Genomic DNA, 23,408 nt, shown 5'->3' on the forward strand with positions numbered 1-23,408 from the left:
TACTTGAAAAAATTTTAATTTAGGGCTCTAATTATACATTATTTCTTTATATTTGACTTTTAAGCATAAAGCAATGCTGGAAAAACTCAAGTTGCATTTAGTATTTTAAATTGTAATTAGCATTTGTAATTTCATTTCTTAATAAAGCTTTTGTGGCCTAATAAGTTAGAGCACTTTGTCTTTTATTTGTAGGATAGAACTCATATTGAAACTGTTAGCTTGAATTATCTAATTCAATATTGACTTCTTTTTAAAAATTTATTGATTGATTGATTGATTTGGGGGAGGGGGGGCAGAAACACCGATCTTATGTGCCACGTACCTATGCATTCATTGGTTGATTCTTGTATGTGTCCTGACCAGGGATCAAACCTACAACCTTCTCATATTGGTACAATGCTCTAACCAACTGAGCTACCTGGCCAGGGTTATATTTCTTCTGATCAGTAAATGCCTTGAGTAATTGAGAAAAAGTCCTCTATATAGAGCACTTCAACAAAGTACCTTAATTTTAATTTGAATCATCATTTTCTGATAGAATCTTCCAAAATATTGCAATAAGGAAAGAAAATATTTATCATTCACTTATTTTAAAAATCAAATTAGCAATTGTGGCTAGTGTGGCTCAGTTGTTTGGAGCATTTTCCTGCACACTGAGAGAGGTGGCAGGTTAAATTCCCAGTCAGGGCACATACCCAGGCCATGGGTTTGATCCCCGGTCGGATACAAATGGGCAACTGATCAATGTTTCTCTCTCCTTCTCCCTTCTCTCTAAAAATATATAAAATAAATTTTTAAAAGTCAAACTAGCAAAGCTTTATGTCATCCCACATTATGATAGTATATAGGTTTGTGATACAAAGGTCAGTTTGTCTTTTAACATGATAATATGAGTTATAATTTACCTTTGAAATTTTATTGTCTTATGAACATTCAAAATATTTACTTCATTGGAAAACAATTATGTTTTTACTTAATAAATTATTAAATAAAAGCAGTAAGACCTTCTGGCCTAAATATGAACTTCAGTTGTACCCATTAAAATATTATAAGACGGTTAATTTCTAGTATGTAAGCTAAGAACATTTTTTACTTTTACTGAGAACAACAAAAATCTATAAATAGGGGATTGTAAATTATGAAAAGTAATGTTCAGGCATCAATAATATCTATTGTAAAAATAAGTAAATCACCTACCATTCTTAATTATGCTCATGACATTTTCAAGGAACAAGCAACAAATCCCAAGTCTGAGTTTACAAGTGGGGGGAAATGGGGCTTTTTACTGAGAAAATACAGTTTTTGAAAGTGAGATATGTTAGCAAAAACTTTGTTGGGTAAGTAAAAGTTAACTGAATACAAATAAGATTTTGTTGTTCCCCTTTGCCCCCAAATTATAAAAGAAAGTTTATTTAGAAAGTTACAGAGGTAGTAGAAGTGAACCAGCTGGGCTGCGCAGGCTCAGTGAACAAGTTACAGAAGCGTAAGAAGGGCCCTTGGAGCGTAAGAGAGGGAAAGGCAAAGGTAATGAACACGCTGGGGGAAAGGCTTGGGTGTGCTTCCTAGTGCCAAGATTTTGTAGCTTTAAATTTATTATAATTTGCCTGAAACTTAGTTGGAATATCTTGATTCCTAACCCTAGTTAAGAAGACCTTTGGTTATTCAAGATGGGAAATATGAATATAATTACATTCAAAATTTTATTAGAGGAAACTTTTTAAAGCTTTTGTGAAAAGTTATTTTCTGATAGAAAGATATTGATCTTTAGTACTTTTTTAATCTGTTTTTTAATACCTGTCCTGGATTTTTATAGCAACTTGATTTTATGCAGTTTTCTTAATCAAGTCACAATTTCTTAAAATTTTATTCACCAGGGACATGTCACTAAATTAAATTTTTAAAATTCCTCAATGTTATTGACTCTCCAGGTTCTAATAGTTATTCTGTATTTTGAGTTGGCCTCTTATTGCAATATCATTGTTTGGGTATGCGAAAATGTTTTAAGGGTAACATCTGTGAAAAACATTTAAGTTTTGTAAATAGTGTTAGAGATGTTTATTCCACATTACTTAAATAATTATCTTCAATGTATTCTCAGACATTAACTTATATACTTTTGAAAAATATCGACTTAATCCTGCTTTGTTAAATAGGATAAATTAATGGCAGAGCAGTGATTTCCAAGGAAAGTTTTATTTTAAAAAATTCTTTATCATTTCAAGCAAGATACTAAGTTCTAAGATAGAGTTGTAATGAAATCCCAAATCATTAAAAAATATAAATAAGAAAGCTGTGGGCTAGAAGCAGTGCTTAAATTGCAAACTTCTGATCTTAAATTATACTTTTGACTGACATCAGCATATGCAAATTTTCATGTGCAGATATCTGAGGACAATTTTTTAACATTGTTATATAAAACCTTTCTAAACTTTTTTTCCACAAGCATCAAAATCTCATTAAATGTCAGATCAAAGATGTAAATGAGGCTTGACAATAAAATGAATTCCAGATGCATATATCCTGTGTAAGCTAGGTTGTACTAGGATGCTCACATAAGCTATTGAGAGTTTTGTAATGCTTAACAACCTTGGCTATCGTGAGTGATATAAAAGGGAGGGATAAAGTTACTAGATCTAATCTGGTGACCGATAATATTACTAAGAAACAATCAAATGAAGCAGCTCATTTCCCTTTCATAAAACGGAAACGGGCAAACATTCCAGGAATAGTGCTTTTGATTGACACCTCATTGGAAATAACTTCAGGAAATGTCTAAACATAAGCTCAGTACTTGATTAGTGTGGAATAGAATAATTTTCAGGAATGTTTATAATTCCAATTGCTAAACAGTTATACACCAAAAAAACCTGAAAGTTTACAGCATCAGTTCTTTACCTGGTCAAGACAAAGTGAATATGTCACCTCACCTTCTGGACTTTTTGCTTATATAGGTAGTGTTCAGAGAATTTAAGTTCTTTAACAATTGTTTCTTTTTAAAGTGACTTTATTGCTTACATATAAGAGAGTAAAATAACAGATAAAATAAAATCTCTCTTTAGTACTACAACCCAGGTCCTCTGTAGAGGTGGCAAGGATGTGGTGCGTTTTTAAAAATATATCTTTATTGATTTCAGAGAGAGGAAGGGAGAAGAGAAACATCAATGATGAGAGAGTCATTGACCGGCTGCCGCCTGCACGCCCCCTAACTGGGGATCAAGCCAGCAACCAGGGCATGTCCCCAACCGGAAACCAAACCTTGGTCTCCTGGATCCTAGGTCCATGCTCAGCTGCTGAGCCATGCCCGGCTAGGCTTTTTTTTTTTTTTTTTCCATACAAGGGGAAAAGTGCCAACATTCAAGTGTAGATTTTGTTTTACCATTTTAGGAGGAGAATGGTTTAGTAAATGTAGAAAGTACAAAATGAGAGCTTTGGAGTAATCTTTGCCATTTAAGCTAGAAAGTTTAAGAGAAATGAGTTCATTTTAGAGTTCATCACTTAAATTTTTAAAACTTATATTATGTTCTCATCAAAGTATTTTCAAAGTACCAAAAGGATAAATTCAAGAATTCAGACTTGATAAAAAATGAAGTCCATACTTGAGCTTTGAGTTTTATAAACAGTGATGAATTTTGTCTTGTGCATTTAAAATTATTCTGTTCAAACTGGACCTGCTAGAATAAACAGGCTGAGTAGAATAGTATTTCTCATCCTTGGTAGCACATTAGAAACACCTGTCTGTAGAACTTTGAAAAGTGTCCAAATCCTAATTGAATGAAGAATGAGGCCAGGTATATACAGTGTTAAAAGTATCCCAGGTGACTAATGTGCTGCCATGTTTGTAAATATCAATCTAGGGTTGTGTTTTGTTTCTACTTTTTAATTCTAGTTTAAATGACCTTGGTAAAAGAAATGGGCAGTTTATAATCAGTTTGTTCTTCTATATCAGGGGTGGGGAACCTTTTTCCTGCCAAGGACCCTTTCGATATTTATAACATCATTTTTGGGCCATACAAAATTGTCAACTTAAAAATTAGCCTGCTATATTTAGTCAGACATTTAATTAACTCACCCCTAATGTGATGGTGAGTCCTTGGCAGGGCCAGACGAAATGATTTTGGTCCAAGGGCTGGAGCTTTCCCCACCCAAAGTAAGTACCAAACAATTCAATGAAAATTGCCAAAGCATTCTTTAAAGGAAGCATATGTTTTCAGTTCAGAAACAAATTCTTTGATTTTTATCAATAGACCATGGTTTAGGTGATAAGCTTGGGTAAATCACTTATCATCTCTGGACATGCCTTCTTTCCTATAAGATAGTAAAAGCAGGTAGTTATATCCCTGTCATATATGACATAAGTGTGATTTGTTTTCCTAACAAACCTTCAGTCATGTTTTCTGTATATGGCATTATGTTCTGGTTTTGCATTATGAAATTATATTTGTAATCAACTTATTACAAATTATATTTATAATCAACTTTTAAGTAGGTATTGGCTTGCTGATAATATTTCTTAACTCTGGAGCATTTATCTCAGTGCTTTATAGGTGATGGGGATTAAACAAACCCTTTAATCAAATATCAGATTCCAGCTCTTTTTTTCTATGATTAATTTGGGAGGGGGGGGCACTTACTTTAACATGAAAACTTTCCAATCAAACTTTTATGTTGTTTTTGGGGAGCTGTGAAAACAGAACACATTACATAATGTGTATATTAGGAATGTGTCTAGTAGTTTACATATATTATTTAATCTTCAAGGTAGGTATGCATATTATCGCAGTTGTCTTGAGAAATTAGTTGACAGTGTACCTAATGTCCATATATCATTGTTTCATTCATGTTCCCAAGACTTTTTAGCGCTTTTTTGCTAATTAAAATATGATCTTAAGCTTGAGAGTGAAAATGTGTATGTTTGTCTTTTAATTGAAAAGGCCAGGAACTCACAACTAAACAGAAATGTGCAGTTTTACTTTACTGTGTTCCTGGAAAGTCAACAATGTGAGTAGAATGAGAAGCAAAATGCTGAGTTTTAGGCTATCATTCGTCTATCTATAGTCTGTAAGGCTTATAAGACATACCATATTAGATGGCTTTGGATTTGTTTGTGTGTGTGTGTGTGTTGTAAAAGTAAGTTTTTTGAAGGTCAGGATAGTGAGGCAAAACAAAGGTCCTTGGATACAGGACCAGGGGGTAAGCCCAGGATGAGCTGCCACTGCCCACTGCACCCCTGGTTGCTTGCATAGAGATAGCAAAAATACACGCCTGAGAAAGGGGCACAGGTGTGCTCAAAGAAGAGTGCACTTGGCTTTGATTTTTTTTTTTAATTGAAATTCTTCGATGCCTCTTGCTAGTGTCTTCAGATTTTGAGGTGCTAATTTTTATTATAATTCAGAGCTTTAGTTTTATATGTCAGAAAACAAAGATAATGCCCTTGAATTTTTAGCAAAATAATGATGTGGTATACTTACAAGTTTATATCATAGAATAATGTAGTTTAGGTACATACTTGAACAATTAAGACAGACGTATAGATGTGCATATATTATGATTATCTTAATGAAGTCTGCTTTTTGTTCAAAATGAAACCATAATTTCTTCCCTAAATGTATAAGCTACCAGGACCTAAATCCTCAATCTTTGCAGTCTGTCTCCTTCCTTTCTCCTTCCACCTAACCCCCAACACTTAAATGATACTTACTGGAGTGACATTGATATGGTTCACACCATTTTAAATACTTGAATTCGTTAAATTAAAGCATGTTATTCACCAGCTCATAGGTTTCAAAGGTCTGGGACATAGACCTCATGAACAGCCTGAGGCTGGCAGCCCCAACTCAAACACACAAAGTACTTCAGAGGTATAATCAGCACCACTTACCAGGTGAGGTCCCAGAAGACAGGTACAAATTGAGGGGGGGGAACCAGGCCGGAGGCCCCTGCCTGCGTCACTCTCCTTCAGGCCTCTCCTGTGCCTGGGGACACATGGAATAAAAGAACCTTCCCAATTGGACTGCAAGGAAATCAGAAGTCTAATGTTAAGGGAATATAGAAATACCTTTCCTCGTGGGAAGGGAAAGATCTTGTGCGCGCATACACACAGACACACACACAATATCTCTTCAGCAGTAAGTCACCTATAATCATTTTGATTTGCTTGAGATCAGCATAATTGGCCTTTGATAGGACATGTAAAAAAAATAAAGGCATTTCTTTTTCCTTTGGGGATTTTGCTCACTTGCCTTAGAGTATTCTCAGAGTTCACAGTTCAAGGGCCCACCACACACTATCCATAAAAGCTTGGATTTCAATATATTAGCATCTGATGCTGGCCTCAGGTTTCAACACTGACACAGCCACTAATGTCAGTGATTCCAGGTCAGTCTGTATGATTATGCTTTTGGAGAACAAAAGAGAATGTCCTCATCACTCAAAGAGAAGGCCATGGAGCTTTTCAGACATAAAGACATTGAACTTCCCTGGGAGTACTCCTTTTGTGCACGGAATTTTTAAAAGTAGACTACCAACCATTACAGGTGTTACTCATTTACAAAACAACTTTCTAACAAGCTGTGAGTACATTCTCTTCCCCCAAGAGAGTTTTATTAGCTAATATATCTTTTTCTATAAGCAGTTGCTTATTTTTAAGTTCATATTTCTTTATACTTTTACCTTATTTTGTACTTAATTGCAGTTCACTCAATAAACTTTATTTCGGTAACAAAAAAAAAAAGAAAAGCACGTTATTGAGTGGCATTTAGCAATTTTAACAATGTCCGGCATCAAACATTTTAGGAGAGGAAAGAACAGTAACATATCCAATGGAAACTGATGGCATTTCAGGAGGCAGAAGGTAATTATTAAAATTAAAATGTTTTAAGTTTGAATAAGATTTGGTGTTGACCAGCCTTGGTGTCCTGGAGCCTGAAGCAAATAATGATGAGGTTGCTCATGAAGGCTGACCTGGAGAGGTGGGTCAAGGCCTTCACTACCAGTTTGGTGCTTTACCACACTGACCTAGGCTTGGGATGGGGGAGGATAGCACCAGAGTCAATTTTAGGATAAAGAGGAACCTATGAGCACCGTGTCAGAATTCTTTTTATACCTACTCTACTGCCAGTGTCAACGGTATTTGTAAAGGTAAATGAGTTACTATAAAACCCCTTTGTTGCCAAATAGTTGAGGCTGCCAAATAGCTTAGATGTAACTACAGCATTAATTAGATGGGATCTTTATTATAATGCTTAGCAAGCAAAGCAGACTTTACCATGAAATCAAATAGCTTCATTTTTAAATAAAGACTATCCTCTCAGATAAATAACATACCCTTCTCTTATAGTAAATTCTTATTTTAATTAAACCCTTTATGGCTACTTGGTAAATGATGATTTCAGTATAATTGGTACTCTCTGTTTAATTAAACCTTCTCTCTTTTGTGACTTCTTCCTTTTTAAACTATCACTAATTCCAGCTCTTAACTGTTAAGTAACACTGATCTTTTTTTCCTAAATATGTATTCCATTATGTGGGAAAGAAAATGTCCCTCTTAAAAGCAAGTATCCCTTTAGAAATTTTGAGCAAAACCTTGGAAAGTGTAAGAGCCTCTTGACTTAAGAGGTTCGTGTTAAAGGCATCTTCTTGAGATCATTTTATTTCTAACATGAAAATATTTGTAACTTGATGTAATTTTAAGCTGGCAAACATTGAAATATTTATTTATATACATTTGCAGAAATGTTACCTAAATTTACTGAAGTGAAACAGAATGATTCTCCTTCTATAGAGGAAGTAAAGGTAAGTTAATTCTCCATTTTTACCTTAGAATTTAAAAATTATGTATGTTATAACTCACTAGTATAGTAGTAGCTTTCTTTACAATTGTGTAAGTCAGACAGATAAGTAGGGAATTTTCAGCTTAGTCTTGAGAGCCCAAGTAGATAGGGCAGGCTTGGTGTTCCTATGTATGCACAGTAGGGTATGCACAGTAAGGTGGAATTTCCAAGAAAAAAAAAAAAAAAAAGTGGGAGGGGAATGGTACTTAGGGTTTGTAAAGATAAAGCTTGCAATTGCCAGCTGTTTTAGCACACCTGTGTTTGACTAGTGGTTGACTGACATGCCTTGAAAAGGACAGAAGTGATTTTATCTTTCACTAATTCAGGTTGTTATCATAAAACTTTTAATCCTTTGTGCCCATCCCAAATATAGAAGTATGGGTATATGCCTTTATTAAGTTATAAACTTAGTTAACAACACCTAACTAGATTAGGAGAATACAACATGAATCATACTGTCTTGAAGGAGCTCAAAGTTGTGAGAAGAGATATAATCAAATGGTTAAGAGATTATATGATTAGTGCTATAGTAATCCATATTCATAATTTATTGAGAATGAAGAAGTAATATATATACTACCTTAAACTGGATTTTAAATTATAGGGAGAGGGAAGAAATGGTTAGTATACTGACATACAGGTAAGGGGTTTATTTTTTTAAAGAGGTAGTAAGTAGCCTGAAAAGAAGCAGAAGCACAGGAGGTGTGTTCAGGGAAATAGGCAGCAGAGGGTATTTTTAAGGGATTAGTTGGCCTGGGAGAAATAATAGGGAGAATATTGAACACCTAAGTGAAGTGTTGATATTTAATTTGGTAGGCAGGAATGAGCTCTAAAGGCTTTTGAGTAGGAAGAAGATGCAGATACCAGTCTTGGCATAGGTACTAGTGGAATCAGAAAATTATATAAAGTTATGAACAAACTTGGAACCCTTCTCAATCCATAGCATGTAGAATGCTACCTTTACGATCTGTTTGTGGCCATAATTTTTTCAGTGTCACTCACTGAGGAAAAGAATGTCCACTTATGATAAAAGAGGGAAGATATATAGTGTGCCCCCCCCCAATAAAAATGTATACACACACTTTGAATAATTAGAACAAATATATAAATACTTGTGTGTTTCAGAAAATTATTTTTTCACTGACTTTAACCTCAGCATTTGACTTTAAACTTTGGGCTTGGGTCTACATTGTTGAGATAAACATTCTTATGGCATTAGTTTATTTCAAGTTATCATAGGTATTCAAACTCTTGCCTTCCCTACTCACTACTCTAAGCCCTTTATTAGACAGAGGAGAGGGGCTGTCGTATTCACCTCTGCTACCTACAACTCAAAACTTAGTAGATAAGGTACCTGGGCTCTTTGGTATCATAACTTAGCTTGCCACTGAATTAGATGTGAGATTTTAGGTAAGGTGCTTTTATTATATCTAAGTCCAATCATAAACTAAACGAGGAAAACAAGTATATAAACTCATAGGATTATTGTGAGAATTAAAGAACTATATAAAGGGCTTAGTGTGTTACCTTGCACAGTGTAAGCATTAAATAGATGTTAGCTATTCTAATACAGCTTTTACGTAATAGTTAACTGTGTATTGAGTCAGAATTTGTTGTTAGTCTTATGGGTCAACTATCGTGATTTTAAACCCCCCCTCTGTTTAGGTATGTAATTCAGTAAAGAAAGGTGTAAAAGAGGATTTGTCCCTAGATTTGGTATAAAAGCTAAGTTTTTATGTTTAGTACATCTGGGAAAGCATTTGAAAATAAGCAGTACTCTTTGATAATACACATGTAAGTCTATGTGTACTAACAACTAAGATTTTAGGCTTGACTAACTCTACTATAAGCTATCTGATGGTCAAGATATTTAATCTTTCTAAACATTAGTCTTCACAACTGTAAGATAGGATTAATTATACCATATCAGTTTGTGTGACTTAAATAATACCATATTCAAAAACAGTATTAAATTATATTCTTGTGTTTCTGTTCTTATATTTCTTGTGTGGTCAAAACTCTGAAAGGTAATTTTATTAACTTTGTCTTAACAGATACAATCTTCTATGCAAGATACAACCTCTTGTTCTACTGCCCTTGTTAATCAGACTACACATTCAAGTGAAACACCACCAAATCACTACCAGATAGCATTTAATCATCAAGAATTAGAACATACACAGAGTGTGAAAAACATTTCACCTTTACAAATCCTACCTCCCTCAGGTAATAAATTAGCAAGTAAATGACTGCAAATGATAAACTGACTTCCAAATCTGTATATGAAAATGCTAAGGTGACCTAAATTGTTTGTTTCTGGGATACTGAAAATCATGACTAGTAAATTTCAGGTTAGAAATAATCACTAAAACACATGTTTAGAAATTATCTGCTTCTCCCAGCCGGTGTGGCTCAGCAGTTGAGCATCGACCTATGATCCAAAAGATCGTGGTTCAATTCCCTGTCGGAGCTTATGCCCAGTTTGTGGGCTCAATCCCCAGTTGGGGGCGTGCAGGAGGCAGCTGATCATGACACTCTCATCACTGATGTTTCTATGTCTCTCCCTCCCTCTCTTTTCCTCTATCTGAAATCAATAAAGATTTTTTTTTTTTAAAGTATCTGCTTCATACCCAAAGGTACTCCTTACATTTGAATGGAAAATTATAAGTACATTTCACATGCAACTTACTTCCATATACACTGCCATGTGTGCTATATATAAAAACCTGTCACTGCCAGAGCCCATACGCCCAAGTACTAAGCTGACTTGGGAAATGTTGCTCTTAATTTCCATGATGCCCATGCCTACATGGGTTGGAAAGGTAGGATGGAACAAGGAAAAGATAGAGATCCCATAGAAAGAGAAATAAAATTATATACATTAGAAATAGTTTACAGTTAAGGAAAGTTAGGCTATAAATACTTGCCTAATGATGGTTCTTATTTACCAAAAACATTTTCTGAAGTTGACTAACTTTTTATATTGTTAGGTTCATTAGACTTTATAAATATCTTATTAGGTTGTCAGAAGTGGAGGCATTGCCCGTCTCAGCATGCTTCTCTTTGGGATGTATGGCACAAAGGATATTCTCTGATAGTGATTAGCCCAGCCTAGAGAGTGCCTGAACCTTTGGGCCAAGACTAGAGGCAGGCATGGATATTCCTTACGCAGGTCTCCCCGCTGGCTGGTCTCGGGTTTACCCTTGGCCTTCCAATGGCAGGGCTCTCCCTAGCAGAGGTCACGTCTAAGCTGTTTTCTACAGTGGAGACTGGGCGGAACCAGTTTTGACCTTCCTTTATCACTTCCAGCAAAGCCTCCCTACTCTTTTGTGTCTGAGGGTTCTGCTTGTACGGATTTAATTTGAGTTACAGCTCTGCACCACGGGGAAGGGAGTGGCAATCAAGGGAAAATACCTGCCCAGCCGAGCGTGGCTCAGTGGTTGAGCGTCGACCTAGGATCCAGGAGATCGGGGTTCGATTCCCGGTCAGGGCACATGTCCAGGTTGTGGGTTCCATCCCCAGTCGGGGCGCCCAGGAGGCAGCCGATCCTCTCATCATTAGTGTTTCTATCTATCTCCCTCCCTCTCCCTTCCTCTCTCTGAAATCAGTAAAGATATAGTTCTTTAAAAAAGAAAGAAAATATCTAAGGCAACACTGGAGAGCATCCCAGGAAGAGGAATAACAGAAGATTCAGAGTGTAAAATATTTATCCTTTTTTTTGGGGGGGGGGATGAAAATGCTCTGATGTAGTTGGGACCAAGCAGGAAATCTGAGTGGTATAATCTTAATTAAAGAAATTATGAGGACAAACTAAGGCAGTAAGTATAGACAAGATGTAGGTACTTAGCAAGATATTTTTATGGCAGAATTGATTGAAAATAACAGGTAGTGCTCATTTTGGACATGTGAGATGCTACAGAGTATCTAATTAGAAATATTACAGCCAGAAATAGGTGGGAACTATGACAAGAACTGTAATTTAGGAATTAGCAATATTGCAGAAGCTACTTGAAGCCATGAGAAAGTCCTGGAAGAGGGCTTTAGAAGGAAATCCTCACCGAGCGCTGAAGCAGGATACACAGGAGAGGGTAAAAACTGGCAATGTGAGGTTTTTTTCCTTTGGCAAAAGCTCTTTTAGTGGCCACTGTGACTGAAACCAGATTGCTGTCAATTGAGAAGTGATAGAATCTGGATATAAACCAGCCTTTCAACAAGTTTCTTCAGGAAGTGGATAGGAAGGGAAGATACCTGTGGCTTTAACGATAAGATTTTTTTATTTTTGTAAGACTGGGAAAGATTGTTTTGTGTTGAGTTTTTAAATCAGAGATAGTTGAACATGTTTGAAGATTGGTCAGAGAGAATCAGAGGAGAGAAAAGTTGCCATTTTCATTATAGTAAGTTCATAAAAGAACCATAGGGAAGGGACAGCCTTGAAGAAATAAGAATGAAAACAGGAAAAGTGTAGTCAATGTGGTTTTTAAAGAAAACATCCTACCTATGAAAAGATAGGCTTTACATATCTAATTCTCCAGTTAGAATTAGTTATTGTTACTGTATTACTTCAACTTCTGTTTGGTTGTAACACAATGTGTAAAGGGACCATTTGGATGATTAGTTAGAGTGGCTGGCTATTCTATTGCACTTAGCAATTTTTCAGAAGCAACATGGTTTGCATTTCCCACTGTAGTGGCCCTATGCCCAAGAGAAACTGCAAATGTATATAATCTATAAAATGTATATAGAATTTTAACTTTTCTGGAGTTTAATCTTGATGGAAAGAAATTTTGGGTTAAACCTTCAATTTAAACAAAAGTAAAGAAAATGGCCCTAGCCAGTTTGGCTCAGTGGTTAGAGCATTGGCCCACAGACTGAAGGGTCCCGGGTTTGATTCCAGCCAGGAGCACATACTTTGGTTGCAGGCTTGAAAAATGACAAAATACTGGAGCATGTAAAATATTTTTAAAATGCATTTTCAGTGTTAATCAGTTTTTTCAAAACCTCTGACATTATCTTTACATTAACTGAAAGATATCTAATTTCTTTCCTTAAGATAAGTTCAAGTTTTTAGTAAAAAAAATTACTACCTTATCCTTATAACTTTTCTCCAGCTTATAAAAATCTCAGTTTTATAAAGAATTTTGAAAAAAACAATATTTAATGCTGTCATCAGTGTGGATTAGCATGGCAAATGAAAAGGTAAATCAAAGAGTTTAACTTCCAGTAGCAGAAATAAACAACTGGGATATATAAAAAATAATGTGTCCTAAAAGAAGCAAAAATAAAATTTAAGGAGGGGGGAAGGCAGAATAACCTGATCTCTTTGGCAGATGTGTGTTTTACAGAATAAACGTTATTTGAGCTGGATACTGGAGAGAAAGTATGTATAACTAGGATTGGAAGGCATTTTGTATGGTGGAAATAACACGAATGAAGGTATTTAGGAAACCGGTAATTCGATGTGATTAAAGGTTTGGTTGGATAAACAGAAATACAAGGAAATAAATCTGGAAATGTATACCAGGTTCCGCCATAAAGAGCCTTGATATCTAGAGACTTTGGACATAATGGTAATGGTAGAATCAGTGGGTAGCCAGTGAAGGTTTTTTGAGCAAAAGGGTGTGCTTCAAGGCAATCTACCAATATTTTAGGTCAGTTGGAGGAATGGGGCATAAACGCTAGAGAAGGAGATGACCAACTGGGCTTGGAAGCCCCTGCTAATACAACAGCCCAGCTGGTCTCTAGTCTCTATACCCCATTCCTCCAAGTGACCTATAACTACTGAACATCTAGTCTTTTTTTATAATCCTCACCGGAGGATACTTTTTTCATTGATTTTTATACTGGGAGGGAGGTGGAGAGAGAGAGACATCAATCGGTTGCCTCCTGCAGGCACCCCCACCGTAATTGGGGATCGAACCTGTAACCAACTGGGAGTGGAACCTGCGACCCCTTGGTCCCAGGCCAAAGCTCTAATCACTGAGCCAAACTGGCCAGGGCTGAACATCTATTCTTAAACATAACATAAGCATATCAAACAACATTTCAAAACTAAATTTCCCCTTTTTAATCCCCACATTTAAATCTTCTAAATTAGAGTTAGCAAACAGAGTCATTTAGAATTTACTTAACTTGACATATATACTCTTTCTACTTTTTAAATATCTAGCCCCAAGTAGAGAATGTAAGTTTCTACACTATATAAGTGGCCAGGATTTTGAACTTTGGTCAGTTAACAAAGATAGCAATATAGTTTTCATTTGTTCCCTCTGTTCTTTTGACACTAGTTAGGACCTATAGACAATAACTAGAGAGAATTGAAATGGAAATGACCCAGTTAAGTTTCATGCATCGGGATTCTCTTGGTCAGAAATGACAGACAATTCAGCTCAAACTGGCTAAACAATAAGGAATTTTGTTACCACACATAATAGTCCACATGTAGGTCAGTTTTCAGGCATGGTTTAACAAAAGTGCAAGTTCTCTTTCTGTTTTTATCTTCACCCATGATAAATGACGTATTTGTATGAAAGCTTAACAATTAGCAGGATTGCATAGTTCTCTTCACCTCCAAGTCAAACCAACCTCTTGGTACTCCCATCCCTCCACTCACTATTTTAGGTGTCTGGTGTCTTATTTCTTCCCTTCTTTGTGTTTCCTTCTCGATGTGGCCTCCAGGATGCATCTTTCCCTGGAAGCCCTACATTGGCTTAGGCCTTGTCTTTCCTAAATGATTCACTGGTGTGGGGGTGGGATGACCACGATTGGTTAATGAAGACCCATCTCTGGAGCTAAGGTCACTACACACCGGAGGACTGCTGTACTTTTGGGACAGATAAAATAGATTTTGATGGGTAAGACACAATGTCAGCTATACTTTATGCTGACCCAAAAAAAGAGTAGCAGAAATAGAGGAGGTAAATTTTAAGTGAAAAGTAGTTAATTGACATTATAATGATTTCCAGCAAAGTTGAGAAGCATCAAAAAAGTAGTCATTTTGTTTTCATAGTTTCTGACCTAGAGGGGTTGAAAGTCAAATTCTGGACAAGCAAGATGAAATATCTTGATTATACTGTTCTAAAAATGTGTTCATCTAGGTGATTCTGAAAATCACTTGAATGGCCTAACTGTGATGCGTCAGTCTGGTGATGACACAATGGTCTTCGAATCAGAATGTCAAGTTCCTGTGCAGAAGGTAAGACTAATGTTTCTTCTCACAAATATTGAAGGGATTTAAAATGTAATTTAGAAGTAGCACAAAAGGTATTTGAAGCCCTAACTTGAATGAGTTTTTGGATCTCTAAACCTAATTTTTCCCTTTTTATTAAAAATAAAGTTACCTGTGAGCAGCACCCTTTCCCCACCCTTAATTCTCATGATTGTATTTAATTGTAAATTCTATAATGCTGGTATCTGCCAGGTATCCTGGATTTTCTGTTTGTTTTTTGATCCTCCCCCAAGGGCATGTTTAGAGAGAGGGAGGGAGAGATGTGAGAAAGAAACGACGATTGGTTTGCCCTCTGCACAGTGCCCTGACCTGGGTTCGAACACCAATTTGGAAGACTTAATATGAAAAAATATAGTATCCTTAGTCTTTTTTTTTTTTTTAAGAGTTTCTTACTTGTGTGTTTTTGTTTGTTTGTTTGTTTTTGAACAGTTTTAGATACACAACAATTTAGAGGAAGGTACATAAATTTCCCTTATAACCCCACCCCAACACATGTATAGCCTCCCCCATTATCAACGTGCCCCACCAGACTGGTACATTTGTTACAACTGAATGAACCTATATTGACACATCATTATCACTGAAAATTCATAGTTTGCATTAAGGTTCACTTATAGTGGTGTACATTCTGTGGGTTTGGACAAACGTATAATGACGCGGCCGTCAGCATAGTGTGCTACAGAATGTTTCACAACCCTAAAAGTCCTCTGTTCTGCCTAGTCATCCCTTCTTTTCCTCCTTCCCGGCTCCTCGGTCTTTGATATAGATTGCATGTTGATAATAATGTTTTGGGTATATTTACTTAAATAAATAAAATATATCATTAAAAGTTTACTTTTAAAAAAAACTTTTTAATGTGGTATAGAAGATTTTAAAGTACATATATTTCTAGTGGGCAGCACTAGAGCATGACATCTCATTTAAGAACAGTAGTCACAATCAGTTAATTTAGTCTTCATACCAAAGAAAAGAAAAATAGCACATTATTCATTATTCTGAACAAATAATGTGCCATTCTTATGACATCATCTTACTTATCTCTTATTGATCATTTATATATTTGCTTTATTTTCCCTATATGATCATAAGTATTGTCATTACAGTGACTGGTTTATTTTTTTTTTAGGATATAAAAATTAAGAATGCAGACTCTTGGAAAAGTTTGGGCAAACCAGTCAAAACTTCAGGTGTACGGAAATCCTCAGATGAGCTCTTCAACCAATTTAGAAAAGCAGCAATAGAAAAGGAAATAAAAGCTCGAGCACAGGAACTAATACAGAAACATCTGGAACAGAATGCAAAGGAACCAAATGTATTTCAAGAAAATCAGAGGTCTGTCATTTACTGGGTTAAAGGAGGCCCTGGGCAATCTAGACATGTATTTAAAATCAAGTGACTATGATTCAGCTATTCTTAGTTAAACACAGAAAATTAAAAATGCAAAAGAGTACATTTGTATTGATTTTTTTATTGGTAAGTAGTAATCTTTAAAAAGGATAGAAATAGTCAAGTTATTCATTGAGCTATTAAATATACTAATTTCTAAATGATAAATATATCAGTTTTCCAGAAATGTCTTAATATTGTTTCCATCCTATGTGTAAGAAGATAGTAGAGTACCTTGGTCACAGTTTTCCAAAACCTTCTCTTAGTTAGACATCAAAAATAAAGCTTAAAAGTTATAATATATGAAGGGGGTTATCTAGAACATTGCTTTATATTTGTCATTTAATAGCATATCTTTGTAATAACTTTTAAGGAATTTGAAATGTACTTTGAGCTCTACTGTTTCTTTCAGGGACCCTGGCTTCACTCTAGAATCTTTTTCAAATAAGATACAAAACAAGTGCCTTGGAGAAGAGCAAAAAGAACATCAACTGTCTTTGGAAGCTCAAGAGAAAAGTAAACTCCGGCTTCTCAAAGACCGTAACTTAGCAAGGGAGAGAGAGCAAGAACGGAGGAGAAGAGAAGCAGTAAGTGAATTTTAGTTTACTAAACCTAACTAAGGAAAGATTTAACAAAGCAGTTTCTTCACATATTCAAAGATGTATTTGAGGTAGTTTGTCAGTGACAGTGGAGTTACCTCTTTAGTAAGGATCTAGTTCTAAAATCAGGGCCTAAAATAAAGTTTTCATAGTCAAAAGACACCCTGGAGCTGCTACTACACTATGTGGGTTCAAATCCTGCTTCTGCCATTTACTAGACTTTTGGGTTTGGCCTATTTAACCTCTCTGTACCTCAACTTCCTTATCTATAAAGTGAGAATAATAATTTCTGTTGCACATAAATAAAGTGATTTATCACTTACTGTTACTGCTCTTGAAGAATTTAAAAACCACCTATGAATTGGGGTTAAAAGATATGCCATCTGTCCCAGGTTCAGTATTTCTTTAGCTGAACACCAGGTGGAGAAGGTGACTTGCAGTATGTCAATTATATTTTAATAAACCGGAAAGAAAAAAATTAGTTGACTTGTGTTTAGGATTTCTGTTAGTGATTTCTAATTGAATTCCGTTGTGGTTAGACAACATACAATGTCTGTCTTGAATTTTTTTAAATTTATAGTTCTCTTGCATAGGTTAGATTGGTTCATTCAGAAAATAATTTGATGTGTCTAGCACTATGTTGGTTACAGAAGATACATGAAATAATGTAATCTCAGTTCATGTTCTTATTAATACCCACTCTGTCAACACAGAATTTTCTCTCACTTGGAGAGAAAGAATCAAATTTGTTTTTAGTGTTCTTGTCGGTTTTAATTTTATTTACCACATAAACAATACTTTAACAAAAATTGGATAGTATATATACCAAAATAAAAATTATGTGCAAACTCATTATATACAAACTCATTAAGTTGGATTCATATTGTATGATCTGTTCCAAATGTTGCATAATCATGTTTATATAGATGTAATAAAGGCATACATTTTTTAAAGTAACATTTAATTTTTCTCTTCCTTTTTATAGATGGCTGGAACCATTGATATGACTCTTCAGCGTGACATTATGACAATGTTTGAAAACAACTTTGATTAAAACTCAATTTTTAAATTAACCATCAACTTAAAATGAATGATATAAAAGATTAAGATGCACATGGCAAAATGATTGCTTTCAGACACCAATCTTATGTTGTATTTTGACTGCTCTAAAATGATTAAACAATTTTCACTTACATTTCTTAATAGGTATATGTTCATTATTTTAATGACATAATTACAGGAAATTTTATAATATTGGATCCCTAAAACTTGAATAAATTCCCAGATGTTATTCATTTTATCAATAATTGTCTGCAGTATATTATAGGCCTTGTCTTAGCAATGAAAATCCAAAAGAGTTAGTCCCTGCTTATTTAAAAATGAAGAATACATAAAGGTGTATCAAAAACATAGTTCCTGTTGAATTTTTAACTTTTAAAACAAATATTTGTCTTCAAAAATATTTAGAACCTCCAACAAATAATACTTGGTTTCTTTATGTGTCAGATTACATAAGATTTTCTGCTGATTATATATTCAAAATTTATATTGAAATTAGTTTAAAGAAAATATTAGCTATGGTTTGAAATATGTTAAGCTTAAGGCAACATAACTAATAATACATATTAATTATGTATATAAGTCTCTATAGGAACTTATACAGCATTTCTTAACATGTATATGTGATAGCAATGGATGTTTAAATCTTAATTATATTAAGTTCTTTATTTAAATCTGTAAAATATTTTTCTTTCCTCATTCTCAAGTTGCTATTATGTATAAATCATGTATGTCAGCTCCATGTATTTTAAATTTTTGGACTCTTGAAGTGTAACATGATTCAGGCACTACTCTGATACCATCTAAATTAAAAATGTGCATGTATTATATAGAAAAAGTTTTCTTGAGTTCATTTTTTGATAATCTATATTTTTTGGAAACATCTTTAAACAATCATACATTTAGAAAACATGATTAACTAGTGGCTAAAATGACCTTCATGAAACATAGCCAGTATTAAGGTAATAGTCATACCTATTCAACTATTTCTATTTTTAACCAACAAATAAGTATGTGTATACTAACAGTATGCATTGTTATTTTCCTAAAAGATCATATAGATAAGGTATATATATATAATCTGTGTATGTATGTGTATGTAGATATATATAAGATATATCAGAAATACATGGTGGTTACCTCTTGGTGATGGAATTGCAGGTACTTTTTTTTTCCATTTTCTTTAAACTTTTCAGTATTTTATGGTTCTTTTCAGTATTGATTATGTAATACTTTTAAGATTGGGAAATTTTCCTTCCAACCTTGGTGTATCAAGGGACAATGCTCTAGCCAACTGAGCTACCTGGCCTGGGCAAAATTTTCATTTTGAAGAGAATGAGAATAGTAAAGAAGAATTTACTTCTGTAAATGCACATACTCACAGTTTGGGAGTATGTGCATTTACATACTTAGTTTGCTCAGTGATTAGAGCATCAGCTTGCGGACTGAAGGGTCTTGGGTTTGAATCTGCCCAAGGGGCACGAACCTCAGTTGCAGGCGGGATCCCCGCCCTGGTTGGGGTGGGTGCAGGAGGCAACCAATCAAAGTGTGTGTCTCCCATCAATGTGTCTACCATTCTCTGAAAAATATCCCCCCGTTGAGAATTAAAAACATTTAAAAAAAAAGTTTAGCTTTATTAACATATCCTTTATATTAAAGGATAATGGCTCTCTTATTTATTGATTTGAGGGAGAGAAAGGAAAAGAGAAATGTCAATTTGTTCTTCCACTTATGCACTCATTTATTGATTCTTGTATGTGCCCTGGGGGACTGAACCCACAACCCTGATGTGCTGGGATGAAGCTCTAACCAACTGAGCTACCTGGCCAGTGCGATGATGGGTTTCTTGAGGTTTCACGTATAAACACTTGGAGCAACCCTTAGAGAGTGATAATGGGTATCACTGTTTAGTTTAACAAACTTAAATTTTAACCTTTGCTCAATCTGTAAGGAGTCTGGCACATTGTAGATGCTAACAAACTTTTGGTACATGGTTGAAGTCTGTTTAGCAAAGAAAATAGCAGTTTATAACTTATGCATTATTTTTCAGTAAAAGATTGTTTGGCTTAACTTTTTGTTTATTTGACATCGATGTGAGAGACATACAAATGACCGGGAATTGAACCCATGACCCTTCAGTGTACTGGCTGATGCTCTAACCACTGAAAACACTGGCCAGGGCATTAACTTCTAACATGGAGTTTACTTTTGTTAACTTCATGCACAAAATACTGCATATAACTTATTAATCCTCAACTAAAACTTGGTTTCATGAGAACCCCTTTCTGTCCTTATCTCTCCAAATTCTAAGACTTTTTCAGTGTGTTTTCTGGAATTGGTGATCAGTCATCAACGTTCCCTACATATAATAAACCTTTTTGCTTGTTTCTTTTCTCTTTTTGTTCTTTAGTTGTTCTGGAAGTGTGGTCCCTGGGCTATCTGTCTCTGCATCACGTGGGAATGTTTTAGAAATGCAAATTCTCAGACTTCAGACCTACTAAATCAGAAACTCTGGGTATGAGGTCCAGCAGTCTACATAGTGGAATGAGCCCTTCAAGTTTGAGAGTCACTGCTCTAACTGAACCAGGGCGCTCTCCTGCAGACTCACTTAGTGCCTGTTTTTTTAGTAATGTTCTTACCTTTGGAGTGCCACTTGCAGACCATTCTCCCTCCCTAAACACCCCAGTTTTGTTTTTCCTGATCATAAGATTATAATACCACTCAATCATTTGCCATCCCTAGCTCATTCCTTGTTCCCCAGAGATTTTAGTCTGTTTCATTGTCACACACTATACACTTCTGAAACTCTTGACCTTTCTGCTAATGATCTTAACATCTAATCAACTGTAGCTACTCCTTAGTAATTACCAATAGCTAATGACTAAGTCAGGGGTTTGATCCCTTACTTAGTCTCAGTTTCAAGCACCACAGTCTCACTGCTATCTCCTTTTTTTTTTAGCTTACTCCCTTGACTCCAGCAGTCATTAGGCCTCAGGAGGACTACAGCCCATTAATCCTATGCCTTCTCACAGTAGCTCTCCCCTTCAGGCCCTCACTTCTCTCCTTTGCACTATTACTTTATAATCATTCCCTTGCATGTATCTCCATTGTGCTCACACCTCTAGCCAATACTACCTTTCCCATTATCAATCTATAATCTAAAAATTTTTTTCTTTATAGGAATTTGAAAATTAAGCTATACCTCACCCTCAAAATGCGATTCAGTAGTTTTTAATATAGTCAACGGTGGGGATTTTTCTTTTTATCTTCACATATTCTGGATATTAACGTTTTGTGTTATCAATATTGCCTCTAATTGTCACTTGTTAATTTGTACATAATTGTGTAGAAATCAACAGCTGAGACCTGGCCAGTTTGGCTCAGTGGTTAGAATGTCAGCCCTTGGACTGAGGGGTCGGTCGGGTGTTTGTTTCCTGGTCAAGGGCACTGTACCTTGGTTGCAGTTTCGATTCCCAGCCCTGGTCTGGGTGAGTGTGGGAGGCGACCAATCAATGTGTGTGTCTCACATTGATGTTTCTCTCCCTCTCCCCCTCTTTCCTTTCACTCTCTAAAATCAATGGAAAAAATATCCTCAGGTGAGGACTTAAAAATTGAAGTCAACAGTTGAGGTCAATTTGCCCTTTTTTTTATTCCTCACCTGAGGATATGTTTTTATTGATCTAGAGAGAGAGGAAGAAAGAGAGAAGCATGGATTGGTTGCCTCCTATATGTGCCCCAACTGGGGATTGAATCTGCAACCTTTTGGTGTATGGGGTGACACTCCAACCGACTGAGCCACGAGGCAAGTCATATGGCTAACAAATATAAGATGATGAACTCCACCACTTGTAGTCTGGGAAATGCCAATTAAGGAAACCAATTATTTTTCCATTCAGAGTATCAAAGAATATGAGGGCAACAACTAATGCTGGTGAGGATAATGGGAAAGTGATACTTTCAAACTCAGAGGAATATGACCTGGTCTATTGTTTTTTTGGAACAGTTATCTGGCACCATTTATTAAAACTACATACTCCCACCCTGGCAGGATAGCTACTCAGCAAGTTAGAAATACAGGAAAATTACTTCAATTTGACAAGGAACGTCTACAAAAATCTACACCTAATGTTTTATTTAATGGTGAAAGATTCGATGCTTTCCCCCTACATTTGGAAGCAAGGCAAGGATGTCCATTGTTGCCACTCTTATTCCACATAGTACTAGAAATTCTAGCCAATGTCATAAAGCAAGAAAAGCCATACAGACTGGAAACTGTCTATTTTTGGTTTTGGTGGGTTTTGATGTTTATTTCATTAGCTATAATTTCCCAAAATAAGATTAAGTAATGGAAGCAATATCTGTCATTCTTATTTTCAATTCCAAAGTAAATGGCTAAAGGATTTCACCACAGGCTATATGGTATTTTGTGTAATTAATGTTTAAGCAGTTTCTGAGTTAATTTAGCTTTAAGGAATAGCTGTTCAATTTCTCACCAAAATTAAGAACTTGCTTTATGAAAAGATAAGGTACAGATTAGGAGAAAATATTTATAAACTGTATATCTGACAAAAAATAGCAAGAAACTCAACAGTATTTCCAAAGGTTATGTACTATATGATTTCATTTATGTAACATCTTTGAAATGACAAAAATTGGAAACGAAGAACAGATTAGTGGTTGCCAGGAATTAGGGACAGGTGTGGGTGTGGTTATAAAGGAGCAACATGAGGCATCCTTGGGATTATAGAAATGTTCTGTATTCTTGACTTTGTTGGTAGATAGATACACAAAGCTACATATATGACAAAATTGTAAAATGTAAAGTACACTGAATAAAGTGTACACAGGTTCTCTATTATGATTGCATATCAATTTATAATTATCTCATAGTTTTCCATTTAAAAGTAATAAAACTAAAAAAAGTTCTAAGCTTATTGTGATCACTTCACAATCATCATATCATATACCTAAAACAAATACAATGTTATATGTCAATTCCAGGGGTGGTAAACAGTTGGTTTACAATTGTGAATATGAGAAAGTTTATTCTTGTATTAGTATTACTGTATTATTTTCCATATGAACAACTGTAAATGTACTTCTGCCAACCCCAGTATCTCTCAATTTTAAAAAAATTATGGAATTCAGGCTTCCACTTGGCATCTAGAAAGCTGGAAAAAGCAATTATCCCACCATTACAACAAATTAAAAAGCTAGACAATCTTTGAAGTAGTGACTTCTCTTAAAATAATCTGAAGGCTGAGATTGCAGGGTAACCAAATAACCTGAAATCTAAGAAAAGACAAACAC

At 35.2% G+C, this 23,408-nt stretch overlaps 1 protein-coding gene across 1 annotated transcript in view; it reads left to right on the forward strand.

Annotated features, from left to right (window-relative positions):
- The window catches only part of BRDT (bromodomain testis associated), a gene marked incomplete at both ends in the record, with an annotated part of 35,690 nt that extends 17,597 nt beyond the window's left edge, over window positions 1–18,093 (forward strand). The window contains 6 exons of the mRNA XM_081144607.1: window positions 7,730–7,791; window positions 9,884–10,055; window positions 14,924–15,021; window positions 16,181–16,386; window positions 16,853–17,027; window positions 18,025–18,093. Coding sequence (XP_081000733.1) covers window positions 7,730–7,791; window positions 9,884–10,055; window positions 14,924–15,021; window positions 16,181–16,386; window positions 16,853–17,027; window positions 18,025–18,093 — 782 coding nt within the window. The remainder of the gene's footprint in view (window positions 1–7,729; window positions 7,792–9,883; window positions 10,056–14,923; window positions 15,022–16,180; window positions 16,387–16,852; window positions 17,028–18,024) is intronic.
- Window positions 18,094–23,408: the final 5,315 nt, after the last annotated feature.

The sequence above is a fragment of the Miniopterus schreibersii genome (assembly GCF_964146895.1).
Source record: "Miniopterus schreibersii genome assembly, chromosome: 8".
Classification (NCBI taxonomy): Eukaryota; Metazoa; Chordata; class Mammalia; order Chiroptera; family Miniopteridae; genus Miniopterus; species Miniopterus schreibersii.